At 32.7% G+C, this 25,483-nt stretch overlaps 1 protein-coding gene across 2 annotated transcripts in view; it reads left to right on the forward strand.

Moving 5' to 3' along the window:
• Positions 1–25,483, forward strand: part of LOC139517923 (tripeptidyl-peptidase 2-like) — a 57,251-nt gene that overhangs the window by 23,784 nt on the left and 7,984 nt on the right. For both annotated transcript variants that reach the window (XR_011663235.1, XM_071309473.1), the window contains exons 21-26: positions 5,312–5,449; positions 6,219–6,460; positions 10,459–10,537; positions 10,863–11,017; positions 24,274–24,373; positions 24,762–24,892. Coding sequence is in view for 1 of the 2 variants with exons in the window: in XM_071309473.1 (XP_071165574.1) it covers positions 5,312–5,449; positions 6,219–6,460; positions 10,459–10,537; positions 10,863–11,017; positions 24,274–24,373; positions 24,762–24,892 (845 nt within the window). In the remaining variant the exon portion in view is untranslated. The remainder of the gene's footprint in view (positions 1–5,311; positions 5,450–6,218; positions 6,461–10,458; positions 10,538–10,862; positions 11,018–24,273; positions 24,374–24,761; positions 24,893–25,483) is intronic.

Genomic DNA, 25,483 nt, shown 5'->3' on the forward strand with positions numbered 1-25,483 from the left:
CTTGAACCAATTTTCATGAAATTTAAACACAAGAATTTAAGGCAAAATTTCATATATTGCTTACACACACTCTAGTGTGTTAGGATTGATTTTCTCAAAGCCTTATACTATTATTAGGATTGATAAAAGAAATCCCCTTTTAGATTTTGGTTAGTTTTTGCTTTGACATTCCAAAGTTCGGGATTAACTCTCAGATTTAAGTCCATTTTATACATGTTGTACCATAACTTAAGTATCCCTTGATTGATTAAACGGAAACTTCACATAATGCATTAAATTGTTGAAAGTTAGATACAGATTGATTAAACAAAAAATCTTGTTTTTATGCCTCACCTACGATAGTAGAGGGTCATTATGTTTTCTGGTCTGTGCCTCCGTTCGTCCGTCCGTCCGTCTGTGCCTCCGTTCGTACGTCCGGTTTAAAGTTTTTGGTCAAGGTAGTTTTTGATGAAGCTGAAGTCAAATCAACTTGAAACTTAATACACATGTTCCCCATGATATGATCTTTCTAATTTTAATGCCAAATTATAGTTTTGACCCCAATTTCATGGTCCACTGAACATAGAAAATGATAGTGCAAAGTTCAGGTTAAAGTTTTTGGTCAAGGTAGTTTTTGATGAAGTTAAAGTTACATCAACTTGAAACTTAGTACACATGTTCCCTATGATATGATCTCTCTAATTTTAATTACAAATTAAAGTTTTGACCCCAATTTCACGGTCCACTGAACATAGAAAATGATAGTGTACTATGGACACATTCTTGTTCATTCCAAATTTATAGGACTTACATACCTTTATGGGACTTAAACTGTAATTGAATAAAAACTTCTGGTTTGCTGTACCAGAGTTATTGGACTTTTAACTGTCACATTTGTCTCAATATTTCAGGGATGGGGTCGATTACTTTAAAATGTAATCCATTAAATTAAAATTACTTTGCTTATAAAATGTAATTGATTACATTAGATTACTTTTCAATAAAGAAATCCTGATTACTTTAGATTACTTATGATTACATTGTATATTGCAATATCGAAGGTTTTTTTTATAATTTTTTATCCTCACAAAAAGCTAGTTTTGGTGATCTTTTTAAAAGCCTTAAATTATTAAAGAATTTATAGACAAGTACAGTGTAACATGTGTAATTTGATAAAATAGCTATTACAGACAAGTGCATGTCCTTTCTCTATGTAAAAGGTATAACTTTATTTTTTCTACAAATTTTAACCAACTGCCGAATTAACAAAAAACCTGAACAAATAAGGAAGAATTAATTAAGTATAGTTTTATTGTCTGTTGGGACATAATTGAACACATCCATTAATGTTTTTACAGGTATTAATCACCACTTCCACTTTTTTAAGCTCACCTGGCCCGAAGGGCCAAGTGAGCTTTTCCCATCACTTGGCGTCCGGCGTCCGTCGTCCGGCGTCGTCCGTCGTCCGTCGTCCGGCGTCGTCCGTCGTCCGTCGTCCGTCGTTGTTAACTTTTACAAAAATCTTCTCCTCTGAAACTACTGGGCCAAATTTAACCAAACTTGGTCACAATCATCATTGGGGTATCTAGTTTAAAAAATGTGTTCGGTTACCCGGCCAACCAACCAAGATGGCCGCCATGGCTAAAAATAGAACATAGGGGTCAAATGCAGTTTTTGGCTTATAACTCTGAAACCGAAGCATTTAGAGCAAATCTGACATGGGGTTAAATTGTTAATTAAGTCAAAATCTATCTGCCCTGAAATTTTCAGACGAATCGGACAACCGGTTGTTGGGTTGCTGCCCCTGAATTGGCAATTTTAAGGAAATTTTGCTGTTATATGGTTATTATCTTGAATATTATTATAGATAGAGATAAACTGTAAACAGCAATAATGTTCAGCAAAGTAAGATTTACAAATAAGTCAACATGACCGAAATGGTCAGTTGACCCATATAGGAGTTATTGCCCTTTATAGTCAATTTTTAACCATTTTTTGTAAATCTTAGTAATCTTTTACAAAAATCTTCTCCTCTGAAACTACTGGGCCAAATTTATCCAAACTTGGCCACAATTATCTTTGGGGTATCTAGTTTAAGAAATGTGTCCGGTGACCCGGCCAACCAACCAAGATGGCTGCCACAGCTAAAAATAGAACATAGGGGTAAAATACAGTTTTTGGCTTATAACTTAAAAACCAAAGCATTTAGAGCAAATCTGACATTTTATAAAATTGTTCATCAGGTCAAGGTCTATCTACCCTGAAATTTTTAGAGGAATCTGACAACCTGTTGTTGGGTTGCTGCCCCTGAATTGGTAATTTTAAGGAAATTTTGCTGTTTTTGGTTATTATCTTGAAAATTGTTATAGATAGAAATAAACTGTAAACAGCAATAATGTTCAGCAAAGTAAGATTTACAAATAAGTCAACATGACCGAAATGGTCAGTTGACCCATATAGGAGTTATTGCCCTTTATAGTCAATTTTTAACCATTTTTTGTAAATCTTAGTAATCTTTTACAAAAATCTTCTCCTCTGAAACTACTGGGCCAAATTTATCCAAACTTGGCCACAATTATCTTTGGGGTATCTAGTTTAAGAAATGTGTCCGGTGACCCGGCCAACCAACCAAGATGGCTGCCACGGCTAAAAATAGAACATAGGGGTAAAATGCAGTTTTTGGCTTATAACTTAAAAACCAAAGCATTTAGAGCAAATCTGACATTTTATAAAATTGTTCATCAGGTCAAGATCTATCTACCCTGAAATTTTTAGAGGAATCTGACAACCTGTTGTTGGGTTGCTGCCCCTGAATTGGTAATTTTAAGGAAATTTTGCTGTTTTTGGTTATTATCTTGAAAATTGTTATAGATAGAAATAAACTGTAAACAGCAATAATGTTCAGCAAAGTAAGATTTACAAATAAGTCAACATGTCCGAAATAGTCAGTTGACCCATATAGGAGTTATTGCCCTTTATAGTCAATTTTTAACCATTTTTCGTAAATCTTAGTTATCTTTTACAAAAATCTTCTCCTCTGAGACTACTGGGCCAAATTAATCCAAACTTATCCACAATCATCTTTAGGGTATCTAGTTTAGAAAATGTGTCCGATGACCCGGCCATCCAACCAAGATGGCGGCCATGGCTAAAAATAGAACATAGGGGTAAAAAGCAGTTTTTGGCTTATAACTCAAAAACCAAAGTGTTTAGAGCAAATCTGACATGGAGTTAAATTGTTTATCAGGTCAAGATCTATCTGCCCCGAAATTTTCAGATGAATCGGACAACCTGTTGTTAGGTTGCTGCCCCTGAATTGGTAATTTTAAGGAAATTTTGCTGTTTTTGGTTATTGTTTTTAATATTATTATAGATAGAGATAAACTGTAAACAGCAATAATGTTCAGCAAAGTAAGATTTACAAATAAGTCAACATGACCGAAATGGTCAATTGACCCCCTAAGGAGTTATTGTCCTTTATAGCCAATTTTCAACAATTTTTATAAAATTTGTAAATTTTTACTAACATTTTCCACTGAAACTACTGGGCCAAGTTCATTATAGATAGAGATAATTGTAAGCAGCAAGGATGTTCAGTAAAGTAAGATGTACAAACACATCACCATCACCAAAATACAATTTTGTTATGAATCCATCTGCTTCCTTTGTTTAATAGTCACATAGACTAAGGTGAGCGACACAGGCTCTTTAGAGCCTCTAGTTTAACAAACAATAGGTGAGCTTGGGTATTAAAATTTTATTGTCTTAATAACAATATCAATAAAGTTAAAAGTGGTTGATTGTCATTATTTTGTTTGAAATTTTTTAATACTTGATCTAAGTAAGTAAGTAAATTTTATTTAGAGTCGGCATATATATACATAATAACAAACAAAACATGAGCTCTGGTGAGCTCTTTAACCGACTATCACATAAAAAATCATGCAGCATCATGCAAATACTTACTACCAAATACAAAATGAAATAAAAATGAAAAAAAAAACATGCAAAATAATGAAAGCAAAACTATTTGATTTGTGAGCCTCCAGAGTCAAAGTCCATGTGGCAAGCACCTCTATGTGCATTGAAACGGGGGAATCAGCAAATCACTTGGGATCATAAAATAAAACAGACTAAAAGCATAAAAACAATAAATAAATAAATATAAGCACTAGCATTTAATGGCAGGTATATTCAATAAATGCATAAAAGGCAGAGCAAAAGGCCATTATAAAAAGAAAGGAAAAAATTTCTAATTAATAATTATTGTCAGGTGAAAACACAAAACAGCTTTGTAACTTAGGAAAGTATATACATTTCTCTTTAAATTAAGAAACAGTTTATTTTAATAAAATATATTTTGTACTAATGAAACTTCTGATGTCACCTGTTGTTTACTATGCATATTGTTTGTAATATTATGCCATATGTATACACTGTACATGTACTTGTTTGTACTGATGAGCCGTAAGGCTCAAAGCTAATAAAGAATAAAAATTAGAAAGCATATATTATACAAGAATTTATGGAAAACAAAATTTATTCAATTTGTTAATAAATGAAATCTGGTTTTAACTGCCATTTTGAATTAAGTGAGCTCATATATTTATGTTGACTCATCAAAGTAAAATTGGAACTAAATGTTTTCTGCATTTAAATTTCAATGTAGTTATGTAAAAATATTGGTTAAACTTATATGAAATTGGAGTTAATATCAGAAGTTTTTAATCAAGGAAAAAAATGCTTTCAAGGCATATTCTTGTATCATAAGAGCTCAATCTCACATCAAAATATTGGAGAGGCAATTTCCTTTAGTAAATTGTTAACAAAATAAAACACTTGGTTATACAAATTTGTTATATAGATGATACAATTTATCACATTAAACAAGGTCCCATCATTGTGAATACCAGTTTCATGATTTTTCATTCAAGCTTTACATTTTGTTATTTTCATATTGTCTATCAAAAACTACATGTATTTTCATATATATATATACAAGATTTGTAATTAGCAAGTTATAATCATATGAATTTAATCTTAAAGTAATCTGAAAGTAATCATGATTACACCTGTTTTTTGCAATGTTTTTTACATTATGATTACTTGTAATCAGAAATGGCATGACTACTGATTACACATGATAACACTGTAAAATGTAATTGATTACAGCTGATTACTGATTACAATTACCTCATGCCTGTAATATTTACATATTTTACTAACTAACCTTCTGAAAATTACATTTTAATATGCAACAATTTTAATTGCACATGTGATCTTGGCACAGCTTCCCTTTGTACTTTACTGGAAAAATCTGTTTGTTTTACAGGACAAATCAGTGGATGTGTTCCCAGACTGTACATTATTAAGCAGCATGTTGTATGAATCAGAATATGAAAGTCAGATCTGGATGTTGTATGACAGCAATAAACAGTGCTTAGGAACTGGAGATGCTTATGCCAGCAAGGTAAATACAGTTTGACAATAAATGGGCCTAACATGACAAAATGTGAAATAATTTAGAAAACCAGCCAACAAATTTAGAAAAAATCAATAAATGAAAATATATATATGACCGACATGATTCAATGACAACCAGTGAATTAAAGGCTCTTGGCTTGCTACGTGCACATTAAGAATCTGGTGGCTCAACCCTCCATTTTAGCTATTACTGAACCTAGTTCAAAGTCATGACAACTAAGCAATAAATCAGGTTCTCTCTGAGACTAAAGTATCAATCAGAACACATCCAATGGATTTAGTGTAGAGACATATAAATTACATTTAAATACCAAACAATTCAGTGATTCATTTTTAGATAACAATACAAAATGAAAGCATTTATGTATGGCCTCTGTGCTTACAAGCAGTTTGATATTGATTTTGCCATGTGATTAGGGACTTTCCGATTGAATTTTTGGAGTTCAGTATTTTTGTGATTTTACTTTTTTATAAATATTCTGCTGCCATTAGAAACACAAATATTTGTTTTTGTTGTTGTTGTTATTGTTATAGTTAACAGAAAGAAATGGATAGTAAATGAAAGATGTTAAGCAATTAAGCCCCAAAATAAGTAGCAGAGAGTAAAAAAATGCAACAGATTAAGTATTTGATTTATAAAGATTGTTCTGACAGATAACTAATGGTCACGTCATTCTAATCATCGTTCCTGTCTTCTACAATAATCATATAATAGTTTTCTTTTCTGAGAAATTATCTTGTGTAATCTATTTCAGTACACTGTTAAATTGGAGAAAGGAGACTACACCATTATTCTACAAGTGAGACATGAGAAAAAAGATCAGTTGGAAAAACTTAAGGATCTGAGTATAGTTCTGAACCATAAATTACAGTCTAGTATAGCATTGGATGTATTTAATACATGGCCAAAGGCTATCAATAATAAAAAGATGGGATCAGCTACCATAGATAAAGATGATTTGTATCCCATCTATATAGGACCACTGCCTTCTGACAAGTAAGTCGGTATTACAGAATATTAAAACAACAATTTTATCTCAGATTATATGTTTTGTTTACTTTTTTCTTCAAATTATTTGTTTCATTTATTATGAGTAATTGACTCAATGCACGTCCATCAGACAGAGTTTACTGATCTTCACCTCATTTCATGGTTCAGTGATCAATGTTCAGTAGTCAGATACAACAAGTAACAATTATAGGTCAGCTATTACTGGTTTAAAGAGTGATTGTAGTGGAAAACTGTCTTTTTACAGAGTTCACTCAGCCATGACCTCACAGAGCTCCAGATAAGCTGCGTATTTGTGTGATCACGCAATACAAATAATTAAAAACCCAATGCAATTGCCTATTGCAGGGTTCAATAACCCAATTAATTCAAAGGAAAACCCAATTACATGCAAAAACTTCTTAACGCTTTTATTCTCTATTGTTTGTGTTATTAACCCTTATCTTATTTCAGTTGTCGCGTAAATTTATTTTTACAATATTTATAATTGGAAATGTCCTTTTGTTCTAAAAATAGAGCCCTGCATGGGTCCCTGTTGGAATTTTCAGTTGCTCAAAAGGTACATGTGTTTATGAAAACATTTTGATCTTCTTGACGTTTATCCAATTGGCGTGTGACATGCTGTCATATTTTTTCGAATTGGTCGGGACTTATTATAACATACAATGAATTAAAACGACAGTAAATGTCTGGTAAAAATATTGAATAGAAGCATGTTTTCGGCTTCTTTTTGATAGCTAAGGGAAAGTTACGATGATAACAAGACTCAGCTCGTGATTTTAGGAAGTGTCTATTGAACGCACTGGCGTATTTGCGTACCTTAACGATAACATTGCTAGAACGATAAACACTGGGTTTCGTCAAAAATCAAATCAGTTGGAAAAAGTGAAAGGCCAAGTAAATTATGACATGTTATGTTGTTGGAAAGCATCGAAAACCAATAGTTCTGATAAGAGACAACTTAACCCAGATTTATGTAAATTGAATTAAACAAAAACAGTTTATGAATTATTTTTTCATTTTAGTTTACGAGTAAATACATATATCCGGTTTTTACGTTAATGCATCTTGACACTTTCTTTTTTTTGGTCTAATTGTTCTGGATGCTTAAGGGCGTTCGCGGGTCTAAATCATTTATATAGGATTTCTCTATATTTTTTCTATAAATGAACTTTATCTTATAGTTAATAGAAAAATAAAATAAAAAAATGGGGTCACCGTTCATTTGCGCTCACAATCTGCCTTCGAAAGAAGCATACATCTTTATAAAAGTTTTTTTTTCTTCTGTTGACCTAATAGGAGAAATAAAGTTAATATCGAAATAAAAAAAGAAATTTATTACAGAAATCGCTCACATTTTACAATAATTTAGTTTAAGTACAGCATATATCGAAATTATATTAAAAAATATAGGTCACCGATGAGTTAAAAGAGATATTTCAATTTTAAAGCCAAAAAATGGCATTTTTCCACCAAAGGGAGATAATTTGGAAGTTTTTCAATGATGTTTACATTTTAAAAGTCATCTGGTGCCAACACGAATTAATTGCTTTGAATGTTTTTTGTACCATATGATAAAGTAACAACTACAAAAGGTAATAAATAAAATTTGTAATGAAAAACAAATGTTTAATTTTTTTCTGAAATTTTTATACCCTCGAGCCTCCTTAAGATAGTTGGCTTATTGAGAAATGGAGTATAACATGGTCATTTATTTACTTGATGTTGCAGAATTATTTGTAAATTTCAGTTGAAAGCGGTCTCCATCATTAAATCACCGTATAAATTTCCAAGGTTTTGGGGTATATCTTAAATCTAGGAACTACTTTTAATTTTTTATTAAAAAGTAGATCTGGCAAATAGGTGAAAGGTCTGGTAAAACTTTCTTACAGCACCGTAATTTCACATATATTACATAAAAATCTAAACACTTAGCCACACCTACCCTAACTATAAACTCAAGGGTGATCATATGGGATCTAGAGAGTCAATTAGTTACTGTCCAACTAGTGGCACCAGCTGCAGTTTACATAAGTTTTAAGAAAATACAAAACTATCATTTAAAACGGGACACAAATAAAACGTACAATTGCTTGTTAGTGAATAAACCAAATAATACAGCTAGCACATATACAAAAAAAAACACATTTAAGATGGAAACACATCTGGGGTTAATATAATGTCACATTGCGATTATAACATGCCTGATATAATGTGATTGTAACATGCCTAAATATTCAATATAGTGCTGATGAAAAAACCCAATACATTAAGGAGCTTAGTGGGGAAAAACCCAATTTGATATTTGCATGAGGGGTGAATTGGAATTGATAATGCAATTAAAATACTTCATTACCCAATTACATAAAAAAAAATGGTGGGTAAAAACCCTAATTTGTGAATTCTTATCTGGAGCACCTCAGTTGTCATGATTAGAGCACTTTCTTCAATAAGACTTTTCAATTTGAGCACTCTTTTGTTTTATTTCATTGTATGAACCAATTAAACCCCTTTACACTATTTTTTGGCTCTAAAAGAGCCATGTGACAAAACAATGTATGATGGAGAATTTAAATTCTGAATGAAAATATTTAGCATCAATGTACATCTATAATACTAAAAATATGAGGTCCAATTTGTCAGCCGTCATCACGTAAAAACGATGAATCAAAGAATTCAACTTTATATATAACTAATATAGTACAATGCTGTTGATTAAAAATTACACCACTCCACACCCTTTTGTTTTCCACATAATTAATATTGCCAATAATTAAGAAGTTCCAGGTCGAATCCGATATCGATACCAATAGTATATTCACCTGTTACCTATTACCTTATCTGTACGTTCCGCATCTGACAGGCGCACCACCAACACTGTATTTAGGATTTTGCTATATACACAGGTCGTAATCACAGGGTTGACACTACTAAATTCAATCATTGTCACATTGTTCCCGATTGTAGTATTTTAACCAGTATGACTTTCTAAGATGACAATACGAATAATAAAAATCTGGACTCAATTTGTTAGCCGGAATGACGTAAAACAGCGAATCAAAGAATTCAACTTTATTTATAACTCATAAAGGACAATGCTGTTGATTAAAAAAAACCTTTCCAGGCCCTTTTGTTTTCCAAATAAAATTAATAATACCAATAATTGATAAGTTCCAGGTCGACGGGTTCAAAACAGAAAGATGTTGAAAGCAGAGAAAACTGTGCATCTTATAATTGGCATGACTTTATCAGATGACAATACCAATACTAAAATAAGGCTTACGCATAGTTATATTCTTTAATTCAGTCACAGACCCGCGATATCACGGGTGTGTTCTAGTATAGTATAAAAGTTAAGGGAATATAGTATTATATAGATTGAAATTATGAAAATTATACTGTCATAAAGGAATTTGTTTATTAAAATATGAATTTACAGAATTTCCTTGTAGATAATTATTGTAGGGTCATCTTAGATTGATTCCTAGTTGTGTGACTAGAACGTTTGTTATTGTAGGGTCATCTTAGATTGATTCCTAGTTGTGTGACTAGAATGTTTGTTATTGTAGGGTCATCTTAGATTGATTCCTAGTTGTGTGACTAGAATGTTTGTTATTGTAGGGTCATCTTAGATTGATTCCTAGTTGTGTGACTAGAATGTTTGTTATTGTAGGGTCATCTTAGATTGATTCCTAGTTGTGTGACTAGAATGTTTGTTATTCTAGGGTCATCTTAGATTGATTCCTAGTTGTGTGACTAGAATGTTTGTTATTGTAGGGTCATCTTAGATTGATTCCTAGTTGTGTGACTAGAATGTTTGTTATTCTAGGGTCATCTTAGATTGATTCCTAGTTGTGTGACTAGAATGTTTGTTATTGTAGGGTCATCTTAGATTGATTCCTAGTTGTGTGACTAGAATGTTTGTTATTAACTGAAAGGAAAGGGTAAATATGAGACATTCTTATGGAATTGTATTTATTTTGTAGAATACCAAAGGGAGCTAAACCTGGACATTACCTGAGTGGAAGTTTGACTTTATTTAAGGATGAATTGTTGAGTAAACCGGTATGTTATTTATTAATTATAACATGATGAAGATAGAAATTGAAAAGGATTTTTGTAATGGCCTATAGTTGATATTGATAGAAGTAGTGATCTTATCATTATTATCCCAACATTAAGAGTGGGGTTATATTTGAATCACTTTTTTCATCAGTCGGTCTGCCTATTTGTTTGTTTATCCCTCTGTCCATGTATACAAGTATATAAGCTAGCTACATTTTTAAGCACTTTACATGGTGATATGCTATAGGTACATGTTTAAGCACTTTACATGGTGATGTTGATATGCTATAGGTACATGTTTTACATCCATTATTTATCATATCAGGGAAGTGTTCAGTTTAAGTATGTTGTCACTGACTCACCTAAAAAGAACAAAAATGGAGGAAAAGATAAATCTGAGAAGTCAGCAGGGAAAGAGAAGACCAAAGTGGAAGAATACGATGAAGCTGTTAGAGATCTGAAAATATCTTGGTTGTCTAAGTAAGAATTTTAAGTTAGTTTTTGGTTTCAATTGATTTTAAAGGTCCGTATAGTTTTGTCTTGTCTGCAGCAAATGAATCACAATGTGAAAACTAGGTTTTTATTTTCCAGAAATGTTGATAACTTCACCTTTTAACAACTAATGTAAAATTTTTAAGCAGGTTCATTTCAGAATCTTCTCAACTATGTTCCACTATCTTCAAAATGTTAAGTTTTTATGCGTAATGTATATGTTGTGTACAAGTTATCATTTTGTACAAATTATAATTTGTACAAAAATATTGTACAAATTATAATTTGTATTTTGACTTTGAACAAATTGTAATTTGTACAAAAAGTGCTTGTACAAATTACAATTTGTACAAAAAGTGCTTGTACAAATTACAATTTGTACAAAAATGGACAAAAATTCACTTATAACTTGTACAATTATTTATCATATGGATTTTGGTGAAAAAAGCATTGATACACATTATTGAAATGCTATTAAATGACCACACAGTACACCTAAGTTACAAAATCAAAAATTAGTTCTTTATCATTTTTGAGCAGTTGATCTAGTGATTTATGGAATCAGGTATTTCAAACCATCTTTTGACTCTCAAATCGATGACGACCTGTTTTACTGGCATTTTAACTGCTTCACATAGCGAACGTTGAAGCTCAAGAACCGTTGCTGTGAATAAACATGTGTATTTCACTGCTTCAGTTGGATTTTTAGACAAATAAATATCCAAGAAAGAAAGCGAGATTAAACACCCCATTTGGTTAAGGAATATGACTATGCTAAAGTCAGGAATATGTCAGTTGTTTTTCTGCCATTTTTTTATCTATGTTTTTTTTTTAACAAGGATCTTTGTTTTATAAATATCAAACTTAACGGAAATCAGTTGAGACAATCTAAACTTGAAAAAAACAACATTAAAGGTATCCAGAGCAGACAGACAGACTTTTATTTTATAGTTGGTGTAGTATTATAAAATCATCAGACCCAATGGCATTGAACCATAAATCTTTTCACAAACAAAAGTGAAGCTGAATAAGTCATATAAATCCAATCTTTTGATGTACCAATTACAAATATAAACTATTACTTGTTTAAAGAAAGATTTGATTGTTTTCATGGACTTTTTGAAATAACGAATAAGTGGCAACATATCTTTTGAGATCCTTTTCACGATCATTAAAATGTTATACACGATCTTTCACGATACAAAATATCAAATTTTACAACTATAATCGTTTTTGCAATGTTTCTAAATAAAACAAAAATCCTCAAAATAACGATAAGAACTAATCAAGCAGTACTATTGAATGATCTTTTTTTTTGTAAGAAAAATTAGTTTATGTATTAAAAATTTGTATAAAAATCCTATTTGTTTACTTTTTTTCTCTAAAAAATTTCGAAGATCAATCTGCCTTTTGTAGTTGTGTAAAAACGGTGTATTTTGTTAATTAGGTTTAGTGTATGGTCAGTTAATTACAATTCTATCGTGTGAATCAATGCATTTTTCACCAAAATTCATATTTAAAACTGTTGTACAAGTTATAAGTGAATTTTGGTCAAATTTTGTACAAATTGTAATTTGTACAGGCATGTTTTGTACAAAATTATAATTTGTACAAAGTCAAAATACAAATTATAAATTGTACAATATTTTTGTGCACATTATAATTTGTACAAAATGATAACTTGTATACAACATATACATAAAAAGAGATTTGGTGTATATGTAACTGAAATAGCATCCCTAAAAAAATCTGGAGGGTCTTAAACAATAGTCCATTGTCTATACCATATTTAAGCTCTAAATTGTCTGAGACTAAAACAAATTTTAAATAAATAATATTCCTTTGGTATATATAGTCTGCTGTTATATTAGCTCATAAGCATCTCCCACAAATGCTTGTCACAAAACAGAAAATAAAATATATGGGAAAGATGCAATTTTATCTGTTATCTTGAAAACCATTATCAATAAAAAAAATCTGACATAGGCAGAAATGTTTAAGATCTATCTATTGCATTTAGCTGTCAACTTCTTATAGGAGTTCTTGCCCTTTAGGATGTACACCTCTGAGGAGCCAAAAACTTCTAGAATTAAACTTTTTTCTTAACCCGATTTTTGGGTTTATATGACTGTAAAAAAATAATTGGTGAAGAAAAAATCATATGGTGGTGCACTTTTTTTTTGCTACAACACTTTGAAAGTACTCAATTTTGATGATTTTCACATTTTTAATCAATTTTTACCAATTTTGGGCTATTACCATGAAAAAATTCACAATCCCACAATTAAACTTTTTGTCATACTTTCAATAAAGATGGAGGGGACTAATCTGAATGAATTTGAATTAAAAAAAACTGTAGGTAGGTGTTAATATAAGAAAGTTTTATCATATTTTGATGCTTTTTTGGAAAGTTTGCTATAGCTTGCTATAGCTACTTTCCATAGGCGTCGGCCTCAACTTCCGGTGAGACAGACTATCGCAATGTTCTGCTCCAAGATAATGTAGTACTAGTGTTCCAATTCTGGTACTTGGATATTTCGAGTTGCTACTCTTTTGAAAAGATTACAGCTTGAATAAAAAAGGAATAAATGTTTACCGACAAATTCACAATTCAGATGAATTTAACTTCATTTTGCAAATAAGTATCACAAAACTACTTTGCGGATCGGCCATTGGCTGAAGAAAATCAAAAGAAATCTACGCGAGGCAGCGTTTCATTCATGAATATTTCATGAATGAACATTTTCCCGCACTATTTTTTACTATGTACGATATTTACAACTGTTTATTATTGAATAATTAAAAGCCCGAGAATATCGAAAGAGTCCGGTATGCGAGAACAAGTTGATATTTGACCAAGTTGTCATATAATTGACAAGTGATAATGGTTTGATTTATTTAACAATACACAGGTTATAGAATATAAAATAATCGATAATTATATGGCTTATGTCTCACGCCAAGAACATGTAAATAAGGTAAATACCGGCTTTAATAGAAAAATGCATTGTTTTTGTCAAAACTGACATCGATCTGAAAGTTTTGATGCCAAACATCAGGAACATATATATTATTATGTAAGTTATACTGTTCCCAGCAAACATCATTTGAAAACTTCTGTTATTCGAATACTAACTGTTTCACATTCCAATGTGGATATGAGGACCTTCACTTGTTCAGCATGCTCATGTGCATCAAACTAACAACAGACATCAGAAAAAACGTTTGTTAATGACAATAAGTATCATAGCATCAGTATAATTTTAAAGCAACCGAATCATCATCTACTTCTTAGAATATTATAGTTCATGTGTATCAAGACCGAGATCAAGCTAAAGACAAGTGCTGTCAGTGGCGGATCCAGAATTTTTCATAAGTGGGGGCCCACTGACTGACCTAAGAGGGGGCCCGCTCCAGTCACGCTTCAGTGATTCCCTATATAAGCAACCAAATTTTTCCCTAAATCCGCCTCTGGCTGTAAAAAATGATTTAATAACATTTGTCACGGGCCATGTACATTGTACTAGCAAACTGACTTTCTTAGTGCTTAACAATGCAGTGGCGGATCCAGAACTTTTTATCCTCACACTTTATTCCTGGGGCAGTAAAATTCTTTAAGATTGACCTACATGTATAATTAACAATGTGTCGTCCTAAGACTGATGCAATGATTACTAGTATATCAAATAACATTGCCTCAATGGTGATTACACAGCAGAAACTAAAACGTGTTGTAGGGTTATAAGCACCTCAGATCAACATTGTATGAATCTAGTGTATATAAACTTTTTATTCCTGAGGTCATACTACTATTGTTATGCCCCACCATAATGAGTTGTATCCTTGTTTTTGGGATACGATTGCTTTTAAGCATTCTGTAGACTTCTACCGTTGACTCGGGGGCTCATTCCCTCACGTCAACCGTTTTATTCTAAACATTCAGCAACATCTCAGATTCTTATGATTGTCTTGCTTTAAAAGGTAAAAACAAGCAAAAGGATTGAACATAAACAACTTTCCTGTAATGTTCTTCTCATAATCTTCATGTTTGATTTTTCCGTTGACTTATATGCGTGTTTTTAACAACACGGAAAATCAGAATTAAGCAGTATTTATATTTAGTGTTTTTATAAATTTAGAAACACGTCAGAGGGAATTCCCCAGTTTTGATAAATGCGAGAGTTCTTTGAATTTCGATAATTCTATTTCTGTCATATAAGAACTGAAGTGGAGTTTTCTATATTTTACCGTTATGAAACTGATACTGTACTCTCATATAGAAATTGAGACTCATTCATCATATCATAAATTAAATAAACGTTCTTGTTCCAAATCGCAAATCGCGGGTTTGTTTATGTATTAATGCGCATGCGTATAGTTTTCTTGATTTCAAGGGGTATCAGATTGAGTGGTTGTTCTGGATTCCCCGCTTATTAATTAATTTGAAATTCATTCTATGTCTTCTATGTCTGCCTGCTACTGAGGGTTTAATATTGTTGTTGCATAATAAAATCATATGCATCATTTAAATTAAAATCAATGAAGTTTTACCTATAACACCCCTTTACCCGAAATGTAGTCTTCCATATTATCGTTTCGAGTTGTCTCCCTTTCAGAAGTATTTCCCGTCAAAATCGTCTCAATTTAAACAGAGGAGTGTACGGAAGGATTCATGCCCACTGACCAAAAGGAAATTAATAATTAAAGAGTTAGAAATGGGGTTCCTCCTAGAATTAACGGTGATAAGATACGAAGTAATAGTCCGAGATTACTGGGTACAAGTCAAATCGGCACCTGGTCAAATCGGCACCCATAGAAAAAGTCAAATCGGCACCTAAAGTCAATTCGGCATCCAATAATATTTGATATAATATATGGGACTGGGAAATGGGGTTCCTCTTAGAATTAACGGTGATAAGATACGAAGTGAATAGTCCCGAGATTACTGGGTACAAGTCAAATCGGCACCTGGTTTAATCGGCATCTAGTCAAATCCGCACCTATTTAAAATTCAATTCGGCATCCAATAATACTTGATATAATATATAGGACTGGGACTATTTTAGTTTATAATTTAAGTATACTAGCATGAAAGTCCCCCATGGTCCCAGCTTGTCTGGCAAATCAGCCGTCGGACATCAGAGTAATCTCGAACTATGAAGTGAAATACCTTCTCTCTCTCTCAGTGACTGCTGTGGAAAGTAAACTTGGAATTGATAGCACACAAATAAAACACAATAAGTACATTGCTCCTACACTTGTATCCGGGATTAGCTATTTTTAAAGTTGAGTGACTATTCAGATTTATATTACCTTTGCATGTGCAGTTGAATTAGTTTTGAAAATAATACTATCCAGCTGTACCAGGCCTTGCGGTCATAAAACTTTCGAGTCAGTTTTTTTGTACTCATACTAAAAAGTCAACCAATGAAATTGCTTGATTTCTTGTTTCGAGCATGATTTTTGTGCTCCAAGCACTGAGCAAAGTTTTATGCCTTCACGGCCATAGTCCAAATAATTATGACGTCTTGGAAGGCTATCATATTTTTTTTTCTTTGACGCCTTACTTCGACGTCGAAATAAAGCGTCAAAGAAAAAAAATATAATAGCCTTTCAAGACGTCATAATTATTTGGACTATCAAGGCCAGGGCTGCCAAAATTGTGTGAGACTCACGCATGTTCATGCTTTTTTGCAGCAGTATCCTTGGATCAATTTTTTCCTCTTTTTGGCCAAATCTCACGAATTTGCTTAATGAAAAGTTGGCAGAACTGCTATATATGTGTCAATGAAAACTATATGGCAATCGTATCCCTCAGAGCATTCTGCTCTTTGATTTTCTATAAGTATGTACGTCCCTTACTTGTACGTACATCCATACATCCCAAACTTGATTTTAGTTTGCCTGAACCAAATTTTATGAAACTTATACGCAATGCTTATAACCACAAAACACAAGTCAAGCTTGAATTTTGTTGTCGTCACTTTTACCATTCTAGGTGTAAAGGGGTGAAATTTTCAGTATACCTTATCAAGTATATATACCCTTATATATAAGTTTGACTTGTAGCTTTCTTCGGTTATACATTTATCAGGTGAAATTAAAACGGTCTTAAGATTTTAGAAGTATAAACAAGAATGTGTTCATAGTACACGCGTGCCCCATCTGCACTATCATTTTCTATGTTCAGTGGACCATGAAAATGGAGTAAAAACTGTAATTTGGCATTTAATTTAGAAAGATTAAATCATAGGGAACATCTGTAATACTAAAATAACGAGGTCCAATTTGTCAGCAGTAATTAATATTACCAATAATTGATAAGATCCAGGTTGACGGATTCAAACAGAAAGATTTTGAAAGCAGAGAAAACTGTGCATCTTATATACTGCATGACTTTATCAGATGACAATCCCAATACTAAAATAAGGCTTACGCATAGTTATATACTTTAATTCAGTCACAGACCCAAGATATCACGGGTGTGTTCTAGTGTGTACTAAGTTTCAAATTGATTGGACTTCAACTTCATCAAAAACTTCCTCGACCAAAAACTTTAACCTGAATGGGACAGACAGATGAATGGACGGACGGACGAACGGAAGCACAGACCATAAAACATAGTGCCCATAAATGGGGCCTAAAAAGTTAATTTTGGAAATTGCTGGCAAGGCAATAGTTTAGTTTGAAAAATCAAAACTGTGATTAAATACATATTTGAAATAATACACGTCTATAGTTGCAAACTTTCCAGAGGTGCTATCCAGCACTTTGATTTCTGTCAAATTTACCATGTTGTCAATTTGGTAAATTTGTGATTTTTCTCTGTTTTAAGTACAAATTGCATATTTTTTCAACTTCTTTGTAATAAATGATTGAAAAAATACATATCTACGAAATTTGAAAAGAAAAAAGGGATGTGGGATGAACATGTTTCTGGTAAAATCATTTTTTGTATCCCTCACCTATTTTCTCAAAATTTGTTTAAAAAGACTGACTTGATTGGTAATAAAAAATTTTGAAATACCCAATTTTTTCAGAGTTAAGTTTGATTATAACATTTTTATGCAGTTAAGCTGCATTATGCGAGCACCCTAGATTTGTGTTCTACCCAATACATGCTGAAATACTTGCCACTGTTACTATCTAGCTCGCTACTATGTTATATATAACTAATTGAACACTTTTTTAATACTTTTTATTCTGGATTACAAAAAATATGACCAGAAAAACCTTAAATGATCGTCGATTTATCCAAAAGTTTTAAAGTTACACATTGGAAGTAGTGCTTATTAAGAATCCTTGTGTAGTTCATTATGACTTGTGCTTTTAGCTAAGATGTCAAAGAACAATTGTATGAAATATTTAATCGCCGAAAATCTCTTAAGACAAGTAGTTTAGATTTCCCAAATGACAAAAGTCGTAGGAATATTGTTTGTCATCAATACATAGTACAACTACGTCAGTAGTCTATTATATAATAAGTTCAACTGTTCATGCTGTTGGCGGCAATTTCAAATTAGAAAAAGAAATTTTCGTAGCTTTTCAATTTGGAGGCAGGTGTGCAAATTAGCGGTGGTCAGAGGTCCGCGACCTTCCACTTTTGCAAGCGGAATTTCGAATAGGATATTTGGTTTCTAGCTACGCCCGACGTAGTCACCTTCCACTTGAAAGAAAATAAGAAATTACTTTGCAAACCTTTTCACCACGTTCACCAAAGTCTCCAATTAAACGAGATAAAAACTTATTTTTATCATTATTAGTCACGATAGCGATGTTCACTTTGTTCAACCGCTATCTTTATACAGAAAATCGCCGACAAATATTGTATAAATTCGAGTAAAATCGTATCTGATTGACAAAAACAACATTGTAAACACATAAAAATGGCGGCCGTGAAGGGAAAACGGTAGTATTTAATTTTCCCAGCATTAGGTTGGCCTTTTGTGTACCCAAGGCAGGTGAAGGAAGTCAAATTAGGAGCGCTGTGATTGGATGTAAGGGTACAATTTATTTTTTATTTATCTATGAATAACTGCAGTGTGTATATTTACAATATAAATTTTAAAACCTATTGAAATATTTTCTAGAGAATTATTCGAAAAGACTTGCAAAATTTCATAAATTTGGTGCAAAATGACGGTGGGCATGGATAACATAAACAAGCTCCGTTGGAAGTTGGTCATGATACTATTTGGCTTTAATTTTTAAAACAGAGTAATAAAGTACTAACACAACATATAACTGTTTTATCCAGGTTTTTATCTTAAAAAGTGGTAAATTTAGAAAATGTTAACATTGTCGCCTATGGCAGAATAAATAATACCGTTTTCCCTATACTGAAGATAGCAAGGGAAATCAAAGTCACTCAAACTTCAATTCTTTTATACTATTTTGAAGCTTTTGATTAGTACATTTGATTTTTATCAGAAAGAATAGAAATTTTTCACTGAGAACAATACTGTGTTGAGAAAAGTGCTGAGTCATCATAATAGGTCAAATTGATTGGTAATGATATAAAACTTTATTCTAGGATGTCAATATTAACTATATTGTGTAAAATGCACCATATTATAGTTCTTTTGTATTTGATTTCACCTTTCGCTATGATTTTTTCAATTGGAAACACCAGAATTTAAGTCGCGACAAATATTTTTTACTGAAATGTTTGCCTTTTTTGCTGCGTAATTCCCTAAATGTATAACTTGGGTATTTCTGTAAACATAATCTATTAAAATGGGAAATTGTCTGGTTTAGTTTGTACTGTTTATGGAAGTAGGCAATATTTGATCACATTGAAAGCATTTTCAGTGTTAGAATTGTTCATCTAAGAAAAAAAGAGGCCCACTTGAGGCTAAATTTACATAGAATTTATACTCTCCTGTGTAAAGAATTGTTCACATTCTTGATAATGCATGCAGCAAATATTTCAAAAGTGCTTCATTTTGTAGTTTCTTTCTTTTATTATATCAGACATAAATAATTTTTCATTTCCTACTGTTTGAAAGGACTTTTGTTGGAAATTAATACTCCCGAGGGACATAATTCAGCTTTTTCATTGATTAATACAGGCAACAAAGGCAACTTTATAGCTGAGTAGTTTGCATATTTAATGTTTAAAGTGTCTAATATCTTTGTTTTCATCATCTCAAGACAGAATAATAGATTTTATAACAAGCTCTAAAAATTTCAACCACAATATGGCATATACTAAAGCATGGAATGGAGATTAGTATGAAAAATCTTGAATTTGTGCATTTCTTGTAAATTTTTGATAAAATGAATACAAATTGAATGGAACTGTCCATTTTATCTGTTTAAATGGAACTATTTATCATTCTTTTTAAATAAGATAAGATATGATTGGATACAGGTTGTTTATTAAGGCTTTTCTGAAAGAAGTAGAGAATGAGGTAAACCAGCATGTAGGGGTGGGGACATAAAATGATCTATGTTTCTTTAAGTACTGGGGTCATACAAGAATTTATTATAGCCAAGGTTTTCACAATAGCCCAGTATTGCATTAATAATGTCATAAGAATTCTTTATATCTTTATGTCACAGTATAGGGAAAACGGTAGTATTTAATTTTCCCAGCATTAGGTTGGCCTTTTGTGTACCCAAGGCAGGTGAAGGAAGTCAAATTAGGAGCGCTGTGATTGGATGTAAGGGTACAATTTATTTTTTATTTATCTATGAATAACTGCAGTGTGTATATTTACAATATAAATTTTAAAACCTATTGAAATATTTTCTAGAGAATTATTCGAAAAGACTTGCAAAATTTCATAAATTTGGTGCAAAATGACGGTGGGCATGGATAACATAAACAAGCTCCGTTGGAAGTTGGTCATGATACTATTTGGCTTTAATTTTTAAAACAGAGTAATAAAGTATTACACAACATATAACTGTTTTATCCAGGTTTTTATCTTAAAAAGTGGTAAATTTAGAAAATGTTAACATTGTCGCCTATGGCAGAATAAATAGTACCGTTTTCCCTGAAGGAGTGAAGACAAAATTTTACAATATCGGATCCGATTCCGGAAGCGGATAAGGGTAATTCCGGGTTTGGCGATCATTTACAAAATAAATCCAAGCAGGTGAAAAAATACATCTATGCATGGTAAATGAATATAAACACTAGAATTGTAAACCAAAAGATATATGTAAAAGAAAGAAAAAGCAGAAAAATATTTTATTCAGAAACTCAAAATTACTTTTTGACAAATTTTAATCATTTAAAAATCCAATACAAAGTGACAGCTGGGAACAGTATATCTAACAATATACATGTTCATGGTCACAGTCTAAATTTTCTTTATAAATGATAAAGGATGATAATGCATGTGAGATGCTTTTAAAGTGTAAACATATTACTGCAATTTCGAAGGGTTATTTGTTTTTCTCAATTTTGAAGGGTCAATTAAAGTAGCTGAAAGTTTCTTTCTTTATTTTCACAAATAATGCAACTATATTATATATATATTAATGTAAGTAAATCATATGATATATAGGTGGCATTCTTTGAGCCACTCTACCCCCTCCTGTTTGATAACTTGGAAACGGTCGAGCTCCCCACCCCTAAACCATATGAGGGGCAGATCCAGGATTTTAGGTTAGGAGGGGCGCAAACTTAAATTTTTGCCGAGCAGAGCGAGGCTAAAAAAAAATTGAGGTAAAATTATCGGAATATTCTTTATTAAGCTGAGAACAACCCATGCTTTGCAAATTTGCAAGCCCGCAACCCTCCCCCCGTCTGAATCAGCCCCAGCATATATTCAAGTATAGGACAATATAATAAATGAAAAATGAAATATAGGGGGAGTCCCTGGAGTTACCCCACCCCCTCCTGTTTGAGAACTTGGAGATCCACACCACTTAACCATATATATTCATGTTTGTGACAATATGAAAAAATCAAATGAAATATAGGAAGAGTCGCTGGGGGTCACCCCACCCCTCCTGTTTTAGAATTTAAAAATGGTCGAGATCCCCACTCCTAAACCATATATATTCATGTATGGGACAATATAACAAATCAGATAACATATAGGGCTCCGGAGTCCCTTGGGTCACCACACCCCTCCTGTTTGAGAATTTGAAACCCGTTGAGATCCCCACCCCTTAACCATATATATTCATGTACGGGACAATATAACAATTTAAATGAAAGATAGGGGGAGTCCCTGAGGTCACCCCAACCATCCTGTTTGAGAACTTTGAAACGGTCGAGATCCCCACACCAAAATAATATATATTCATGTATGGGCCAATATAACTAATTAAATGAAATATAGGGGGAGTCCCTGGGGTCACCCTACCCCTCCTGTTTGAGAACTTGGAAACCAAAGGGATACCCACCCCTAAACCATATATATTCCTGTATGGGTCAATATAACAAATAAAATGAAATGTAGGGGAAGTCCCTAGGGTCACCCTACCCCCAGTGGCGGATCCAGAAATTTTCATAAGTTGGGCCCACTGACCGACCTAAGTGGGGCCAGCTCCAGTCACGCTTCAGTGATTCCCTATATAAGCAACCATTTTTTCCAAAAAGGGGGGAGCTGCCCCCCTAAATCCTCTGCCTACCCCTACCTGTTTGAGAACTTGAAATCCGTTGAGATCCCAACCCCTAAATTATATATATTCATATGTATGGGACAAAGTAACAAATCATTTGTATTTACTATGGGCAGGTCAGTCAGACCTCACCTTTGATCCCTGTTGTAGTGAACATTTGTCCGATTCGTGTCTCATAACTTTTGTACTATAGAACACAAACTCAGTTTTCTTTCCAGGGAAACCAGTCCATTCATACTAATACATGTTCATACTAAGTCAAATTGAACTTCTAGCAGTCAAATAAAACCAAGGTTTAATAACTACCAAGTAGAACAACTGCAATCATTGGGAACTTGTACCACTGCAGACTCACCATAAAAAAATATACATTGATATATGCATTGCTTTTGAAACCTTGATAACATATAAATTATTTGCCTTAATAAATAAATCATTAGATAAACATGAATGTACTATATATGAATGTTTAATGTTGAGGCAACATTGCCACAGTTTTCATAATTACGGTTGCCTTGGTTTTTGGTTAACTGCCTTCAGCGCTTACAGCGCTTTGATTTAAATTCATTAATATTTTCCACTTGTATCTCATATTTTAGAAAAAATTCCAGAACGAAATTTCAACGAGACTGAAACGTCAGAAGAATACATCCTTTTAAAAATTACCTTCTTTTTTTCAATTTTGCCTATTTTAAAGTTTTTGAAGTCTTTTTATAAGATCGCAAGTTTATATGAATGAATCTCTATGAAATTTTTTAAGAAGGTTCCAAACCACAAAAGGAAGGTGGGGATTGATTTTGAGGATGTGGGCCAAACCGTTTAGGAATTAGGGGGCCCCGAAAGGGGCCAAAAACAAGCATATTTCTAGTTTCAGGATAATAGCTTGTGTATAAGTATTTCTATTGCTATGAAATTGTACCACAATGTTTCATACAACAAGTAGAAGGTACAAATTTATTCCAGTGGTTATGGGGCCAACAGTTTAGGAATTAAGGGCCAAAAACAAGCATTTTCCTAGTTTCCAGACAATTACTTGTGTGTAAGTGTATGAATCTCTCTGACAATGTACCACAAGGTTCCTTATAACATAGGGAAGGCTGGGATCAGGTTTGGGGTTAATTGCCCCACACATGGAGGAACTAGGGGCCAAAGAAGGTCCAAAAACAAGCATTTTTCTAGTTTCAAGAGGATTACTTGTGTTTTAGTGTATGGATCTCTCTGAAATTGTACTAGAAGATTCCATACTACAAAGAAAAGACTGGAATTGAGTTTTGGGGTTATTTCTCCAAGGGGGGAGAGGGGTCCAATTCTTTTAAGGGATTTATGTTTATTTTTTCAAAATATTTTCAATTTCACAGTATTGAGCAAAAGATTTGTAAGATCTTTGACCACATTTATTTTATGTCAGAAACCTATATTATGTAAAAAAAAAATGATCACAATCCAAATTCAGACAGTATCAAGCTTGAATATTGTGGCCAAATTTGCCCCCACTAATCAGGGTTAGATCTCTGTGGTTGTATCAGGCTGCGCTCAGCAAAGCATTTTTATCAATTAATGATTTGTTAACCAAGTTATACATAACTAGTGAAATACCTGACATAATTATTAATTTATGAGGTTAAACAAGTATAATGAGTTATAATGTTATATTGTTTCAGACTTGAATTAGATAACCCTCTGTATGATGAACTTAGAAAGACATATCCAGATCATTTACCATTGTATATGTCCAGACTACAGGCTTTAGACACCTCCAAGGTATGTTATTCTATAAATCTTATTGTGCTATTTTCACAGTAAAATTGCATTGACCTTATTAACGTTTGAGATATACAGCCACTGACAGTATACATCAAGGATTCGGAAATTTTTTGACACAATTTGGTCATTTTAAGATTACTTGAAAGTTAGGTCCTTTGTTTGTACCCTGCGTAACACATTGGGGAGGACCTAGAAATACCTTCTGTCTGTCTATTTGTTCAGTCGTGTGTCCATCGTCCAGTCTTGTTAGCACTATCAAGGGTACAATTCTTGCCAGACTTTCATGAAACTTATACTATAAGTTAATATCCTCCCTTGTGTTTTTAGCTTAAGAAAGAGTAACAGATACTTGATATAACCAGGTTTGTTTTATCTTGTTTTACAGGACAGATCTAAGAAGTTGGTAGAGATAATAGATTTAGCCAAGGTTGTTAGTTCTAAAATTGATCAGAATGCTCTGCTTGCTTATTATGGAATGAAATCTGATCCAAGACCTGAAGCTACTGTCATTAAAAAGTAAGAACTAATAGGAATATCAAATACATGAACCCATTTGGTGTGGGTTTCTGATGTCAATATGTTTTTATACAACTGCAAAAAATTTGTGCATTCGTAAAATGGTATGATGTTGTCTGCGTCGTCTTTGTCGTCCAAAGACACATTGATTTCCAGACAATAACTTTAGTTTAACTGAATGGATCTCTATGAAATTTTGTAAAAAGGTTCAATACCTCAAAAGGTAGGTTGGGATGATGGTCCCTATTTTTAGAAAAAGGGCCCAAAACAAGCATTTTTCTACTTTCAGCATATCAACTTGTGTACAAGCATTTCAATAGCTCTGAAATGGTACCATCAATGTTTAATACCACAGGTAGAAGGTTTGGATTGATTTTGGGGGTTATGGTCCCAAATGTATAGGAATTTGGGGCCAAAAAAGGGGCCAAAATAAGCATTTTTGGAAAGTTTGCTATAGCTTGCTATAGCTACTTTCCATAGGCGTCGGCCTAAACCTCCGGTGAGACGGACTATCGCAATGTTCTGCTCCAAGATAATGTAGTACTAGTGTTCGAATTCTGATTCTCGGATATTTTGTGTTACTACTCTTTT

Source organism: Mytilus edulis, chromosome 3 (genome assembly GCF_963676685.1).
Source record: "Mytilus edulis chromosome 3, xbMytEdul2.2, whole genome shotgun sequence".
Classification (NCBI taxonomy): Eukaryota; Metazoa; Mollusca; class Bivalvia; order Mytilida; family Mytilidae; genus Mytilus; species Mytilus edulis.